Raw genomic sequence first — 7,097 nt, forward strand, 5'->3', positions numbered from 1 at the left:
CCCTGTTAAGATAAAATGGTTGTAATCAGGAGAGACAACTGATAATAATTCAGAAAATAAAAACATTTCAAATCTTTCCAAGCATGTTACCAAACAAGCACTGCACACAACACCAGATGTGATAAGATAATCAATCAACAATAAACAATGTTAATCAGCCATAAGATCATTAACAATAAGTGAAAATTGTTGATTTGCTTGGTATCTTATTGGGAGCTTTTCTTTTTGCTTCAGCTTTTTTTAAATGTAGCAGAAACAACATGCTACACGCAGTGACTAAAGGCCATGAACAATTCTTTTGGGGTCCAGAGTTCAATGACATGCACCATTGAGACATCCACAACCCCAATAATGAGATAATTAAAAAAAAAAAAAAAAACATCTTTCATTCATCGTGACGATGATTAGATGGATTTAGACTTCCAAAGTGTATTGTTTTGCTCTCTCTACCTTGACCTCAGAGTTCAACAGAATTTCAAATAGCCTATTTTCACTGCCACCTTTAGTTTGTTTGTGAGCACAATTCCACACAAAATAAACACCACCACTTTCCACGAAACCCCGTGGAGCGATTTGGCTTGGGCCAAATTTCAACTTTATTTATCTTAATGGCAACATTCAGATGATGTTATACAGCATCCAGAAGGGCGTATTCTTATTGTTTTCATTTGTATTATCATGAGTACAGTAAGTAGTAGTTGTAATTAAGGGCAATACTAGACATTATTGGAATTGTTAAGATTGTTAACTTATTGACAAGTTTGCACATTTTTAGCATTTTTACAAATACATTTTTATACTTTACTTGTATGGTTTACTTTAATCTTCTATGTACATATTATTAATTGTCGTGACAGTGCAATATTTGTTATTAATTCTGTTTAAGATGTCTAAATTAGTATTGCAATAATTTTTATTATTATTATTATTATTATTATTCATCCATCCAATATCTAAACTATTATCTTTATTATGACTACTGTTATGTACCATGTCGCAAAAAAATCCACCTAAAGAACTGATTTCACTCTCCAAGTACCACATTAAAATACAGTAGCGTAGTCGTGTTCATAATAAAGGACTGATGTTATATTCTTAAAAAGTATAATACATTATTGTAAGACACTGTAACATTAGGCACTTTTTAACATTAACACTGCATGTAAATATAGTAAACAAAAAAAAAAACGACTTAATTATTTTATTAAAATGTATTGCATGTAAGTTAAGTAAAAAGTGAACCAAAACACATCTCTGAAAATAGTACCTAATGATTAAATGCAAATGTATTGAGATTAAATGCTAAATACAACTGAACTGTACTTGGGCAGTGATTTTTTTCCCCCCATGTACCACCAGAGGGAGACTGATGCAACTACCACACTTAGAGAATCATTTGTTTCTAAACCATTGGTATTCTTTTAATTACACATCACAATCATCATGTGTACTATAAAGGGAGTGATAGTTTTGTATAGAAGCAAAACCGGTCCTCCTTTTTACTTTCTATCTTTTACCATGTTGATGCATTCAGCAACCTGTAATGTGAATGTGCACGCTGTGACAAGCTGGTAAATGATTGCTAGCGATGGAGGAGCTGGGCTGAAAAAGGGGAAAAGAGGACAGTTGGAAAGGGAGACGCTGCTTCTGGAAGCGGCGCCTGCTGACGTCCAAGCACCTTGCAGTCATGTTGAAGCAGCGCGGCTTTCGGTTGAGAAATGCCCTGTTGAGGGAGTGCATGGCCGAGTTCTTGGGGACCTTCGTCTTGTTGGTGAGTGACATGCTGTTTGGATTTCACATCAACTGCGATACTCACAAAGGTGTTGTACCCTTGACACTGATTATGTATACTGTCAGTATGACCCATTGGGATGACAGCAAAGCAGTCTAATTGGGCGATTAGTAAGTCCTTTGAGAAAATGTGATGTCATATTCACAATATTGCTTTATGAGTCTGACTATGATACAGCTTTCATCATCTTATAAATAATTCAGAATGCATAATAAGGAGAGTGATACTTCTTTTTCTACAATATTTCCACATTTACTGCTGGTGGGACACAGTACATACAAAAACATTGCATTTTAGCATGTCTACTAAATTTGTATTTCTAAAATCCCCAAACGTTTGATTTTTGGGTACATCAAAACTGTCCGTGGGTCAATGTGACCCGGATGGGAAAAAAAAATCATTCGGACAATATTTTCCTAGAATCACTTTTAATACTCATTTGGGCATTGACGTGTGGGGGAAAGTGAATCCGTGAATCAACTGAACAGGGTGGCGTGTTGATGTTGGTGATAGCAATTTAAGATGCAATACCAACTTTAATGATGCTGTTTGGCTATCAAGCAAGATAGCATTTTTTTTTCTCCTGAAAAATTGTGATTTTGGAGATGAGAGCCTGACAGCACCAATATTTTAATTCAAATATATACACAATTTGAGATACAAAATAATTTGGGTGTATTTTCTAGTCATTTATACTCAATTTGAAGCATTTGAAACGAAGTACAGTGAGATCTACAAATAATGGGACATGGACACATTTCTCACCTTTTTGGCCCTAAACACGACCACAATGGATTTGAAATGAAAAAAAATGAGACGTCCTTTGAACTACAGACTTTAATTTGAAGGTATTTACATCCAAATCAAGTGAGGTATAGGAATTACAACAGTCTCCATTCATGCCTCTCATTCTATATTTAAGTCATAAATGAAATTACGACTTTTTGATACTTTGTTGTAAATCCTTTCCAATTCCTGCCTGAAGTCTAGAACGCACAGATATCATAAGGCACTGGATTTCTTCTGTGGTAAAGCTCTGCCTCAAGATCCTGCTTGTTCTTGGGGCATTTTCCCTCTGTGTATGTTTTCATCAATTGAAATACATGCTCAGTTCGATTCATGCCAAGTGATTGGCATGGCCTTCCACTATTTTGCCTTAAAATCCTTTGGCTGCATTTGCAGAACACTTCAGGTTATTGTCCTTATAAATATTTGGCTGAATGTGAACAGATTATATTACTCGAAACAGTTCAGAGTTCACATCATTAATAAATACAAGGGAACCAGTTCCATTGGCAGCCATGCAAAGAACAACTGAGCACAATTGTCCCATTACCTTTGATCTCATACCTTTGGTCTTTCACAAACAGGAAACACTTATACAAACTGTTCACCTGATTTGAATGCAAATACCCTCAAAGTTAAAGCTCATCTTGTTGGCTTCATTTCAAATCCACTGCGGTGCTTTTTTAGAACCAAAAAGAAGAGAAGTGTGTCCATGTCCCAATATTTATGGGACTGATTGTGTAGTAAATATTTTGTTTGTTTTTGAACTACTTAGTTCCTATGTTATTGTATTGTTTTGATTCTTTTTCACAATAAATTCATGGAAAATTGCTGATTACTTACTAATCTTACTAATTACTAATTACAAAATTACTGATGAATAAAATGCACAATTATTGCAGACAATTATGCAGTATGCAAATATCAGGGTATTTTGCAATGGAGTCACCGTGTGAAGGGTGACTGAGTCCTTTTTTTTAAATTCCTCTGCTTAAAGGAGTGAATCCATCCATCCATTATCGATACCGCTTCTCCTCACAAGGGTCGCGGGGGCGTGCTGCAGCCTATCCCAGCTGTCTTCGGGCAGTAGGCGGGGGACACCCTGAATTGGTTGCCAGCCAATCGCAGGGCACACAGAGACAAACATCCGCACTCCCAATCACACCTAGGGGCAATTTTAGAAAGTCCAATCAACTTACCATGCATGTAAGTGTGAGGCGGACGTGCTAACCAGTCGTCCACAGTGAATCCATTACTCCTTTTTTTTTTTTGATGGATTACAAAAAAAAAACTATTGCCTTATTGAATTTTTGCAACACATTGGACCTTTACTCTGTGATAATGTTACGCATGACCATAGAGGAACTCTAAAAGCCAGTTGGCGGCATGTTGGCATGTTATCAGAGAATGAATGTTATTTAATCCGATGTAGTAATCACTCTGTAGGCTGAGTGAGTTTTTTCGACTGTATTCGCAGCTGGCTTCATCTAGTTTTTAACTAAATTAATTTTTCTGCTTTTATGTGCCACGAAGTTTTTCGGCTGCTCAGCCGCAGCGCAGGTGAAGACCAGCAGGGAGACCAAAGGCCAGTTTTTGTCGATCAATATGTCTTTCTCAGTGGGCGTGATGTCGGCCATGTACCTCACCAAAGGAATCACAGGTACTGTTTGAACGTTAAACCTTTCCGCACACTAATGTTTAAACTATACAACACCAGAATCACCGATTATGTGATGGTATCCTCTCTTTCTCCCACTGTCACTGCTGTGTGTCCCACACGGTGCTTGCGCAGGTGCCCACCTGAACCCGGCCGTAACGCTGAGCTTCTGTGTGTTGGGCCAAGTACAGTGGAAGAGAATGCTGCCCTATTGGCTCTCACAAGTTCTGGGAGCATACGTTGCATCGGCGCTCGTCTATTTGGTCTACTACGGTCAGACTTTTGGCTCCTTGATTACTTTTGGTAGCCTTTGGGGTCTTGCACCTCAGTTTGGAATGCTTGCTGTAACGCATGAGTTTGAATTGAGTTGCATAACAAAGTTTGAGTCAATGTATTACAAAATAATTCAAGGCGACGATTGTCACGAGATCGCTACTCCGAGGCATCCTCCAAGCAAGAAAATGTAGCAATTGTAAGATAAGATAAAGCTTTAGCGGCCCAACAATGGGAACATTCACGTGTTACGCAAAAGCAAAGAGCAAAGTGTGAACACCTGATTGTCAGGATAATAAAATAACAAGTGGTCTTGTACAAAGTCGGGATAAAGGTAAAATCTACAATCTGAATGTTGTAGGGTTTGTTTGCACTAAATGATAAAAATACAAGACGCGTGTATTTAAAGCGGAAGTCAACCCAAATATGTTTTTTTCAAGAATATGTTCCCAGCAGGCCCACCAGTTGAAACACGGCATTCTGATTAATTTTGCGTTTGTGGAATAAGTGTTAAGTTTTTAGCCATCTCCGGGGGCGGCCATTTTGTCTTCTGTCGACTGAAAATGACATCACAACTGCTCACAACGACCAATCACGGATGACCTATTTTCTGAATCTGAACCGTGATTGGTCGTATAAATAATAATAATAATAATAATAATAATAATCACAACAACAACCCAGTTGTTCCTTACCGATACTTTAATTAATGATTTCAATGCTTTACCTTTACAAATCCCAATGTTTAATTTTCCTGCTTCAACCAAGCGAATCTGTTTGTATTTACATTTGTGTTAATATTTGCTTCATATCACTTTTATTTGTCTGTCTTAGACGCTATAATCGATTTTAGTGGCGGAGTATTGACCGTGTATGGACCAAATGAGACGGCGTCCATATTTGCCACATATCCCTCCAAGTATGTCAGTTTGCCCAGAAGCTTCCTAGACCAGGTAAGTTGATAGCAATATTTTTGTACTGTATAGTAAGTATCATGATGTTGCTGATGTTTGTCATCACCAGGTGGTGGGCACCAGCATGCTCATGTTATGCATCCTATGTCTGGACGAGAAGAGGAACACGCCGGCTCCCAGCGGGCTGATTCCCCCCATCGTGGCGGTCATCGTGCTGGGCATCTCCATGTCCATGTCGGGAAACTGCGGGGGGGCCATAAATCCTGCCCGGGATCTGGGACCTCGACTTCTTACTCTGACTGCAGGCTGGGGCTTGGAGGTCTTCACGTAAGTACGATCCAAAGAGATCGGGGAAGATCATGCTCACTGTCAGAGTTGGCCATATTGTGTGTTTACGATCGCGCTCGTTGCTGAGTGCAGCTTGATTGAGCGATGTGGAGAAACGTCGATTGTCCACTCTTCCTTTGCCCCCCGTTACAAAATAGTGAAAGAAGAAGTGAAAGGTTATCACGTGACAACTTTTATCAGGATCAAAGTAGCAAGCATCTGATTATGATGGGCTGTTTGTATCAACTACATACATTGGCTCTCACAACCCCCTGGCGTAATTGTGTGTTGTTGTTGTTATTGTAGGCGGAAAGTTTTCGTGTTGTGCAAGTGTACCTAAAAAAGGACCACTATTGCCCTAGAATAACAAATATATGCCAGTGTACTAGCTGTCTACATGTGTTGCTGCACAATTTCTGTTCAACTGTGCGGTGTTATTCGTTAGCCTGTCTTACTTTTTGCATTATTTGTTAGCATTAAGCTGAAAAGGACTTTCCTAAGGCAGGGCGTAAAAAACATGAAGAGGTGAATTTGTGAATAGCGAATAGGCGGGTGTTCGCTATACCGCTCTGACAGTGTCAATGAAAAGTGAATGTTAATGTTGTAAATGATGCTGTAGCTAATGATAATGGGTACGATATCTCCATCGTATCCGGGCATACTAGTAATCACAATGTTTGCTTTGCAGGTGTTACAACTACTGGTTCTGGGTTCCTCTGGTGGCCCCCCTGGTCGGGGGCGTTCTCGGTTCTTTACTGTATTTAATCTTTATCCACTGGCACCTTCCCGACTCGGATTGCCCCAAAGACGCGGACGCGCCCTCCATTGACAGCGGCGTCATCAAGCAACCCGCAGAAACGCCACTGATTGGCATCGAGGTGAAGACGGCGTCATTCTGAGACGGTCACTCAGACGGTCGAAGTCTGAAACATTCAAACATTCAAACAAACATTCTTGCATCTTCAAGTTAGGAGAGGACTTGGGGCTTTTTTTGTATGCTGTATCCATCAATGAGGTAAGCTTCATAGACAAAATAGAGGCAACTTGAGTCATAATGCTGTTTACATTTTTTTCTGATTCCTTTGATATTTCTCAATCTAAATGATGGTTGTATTTATTTGTATGCTGCTGTTATTGAAAAAAAAAACTGGTTCTCTGAGCTGAAGAATATTAAAAATGTATTCATTTATTTGAAAGCTTTGAAGTTTTAATTAAGTGAAGTTGCCTAGCCCAGTGACTATGTGCATGTACGAACATTTCATTCAGTTATTCTTTCACAAATCACTAGTGGCCCCCCCTATCACACCGCCCTTTGACAACCACTGCTCTAGACTGTTGTTTTATACAC

At 39.1% G+C, this 7,097-nt stretch overlaps 1 protein-coding gene across 1 annotated transcript; it reads left to right on the top strand.

Moving 5' to 3' along the window:
* Window positions 1–1,511: 1,511 nt before the first annotated feature.
* aqp10a (aquaporin 10a) lies at window positions 1,512–6,945 on the top strand. Its single transcript, XM_086037518.1, has 6 exons — window positions 1,512–1,771; window positions 4,112–4,238; window positions 4,371–4,508; window positions 5,343–5,461; window positions 5,532–5,749; window positions 6,438–6,945. The coding sequence occupies exons 1-6, from the start codon at window positions 1,688–1,690 to the stop codon at window positions 6,646–6,648; spliced, it is 897 nt and encodes a 298-aa protein (XP_085893644.1). The 5' UTR covers window positions 1,512–1,687; the 3' UTR covers window positions 6,649–6,945.
* Window positions 6,946–7,097: the final 152 nt, after the last annotated feature.

The sequence above is a fragment of the Filicampus tigris genome, chromosome 8 (genome assembly GCF_054856515.1).
Source record: "Filicampus tigris isolate MCC_2025a chromosome 8, RoL_Ftig_1.0, whole genome shotgun sequence".
In the NCBI taxonomy this organism is placed as follows: domain Eukaryota; kingdom Metazoa; phylum Chordata; class Actinopteri; order Syngnathiformes; family Syngnathidae; genus Filicampus; species Filicampus tigris.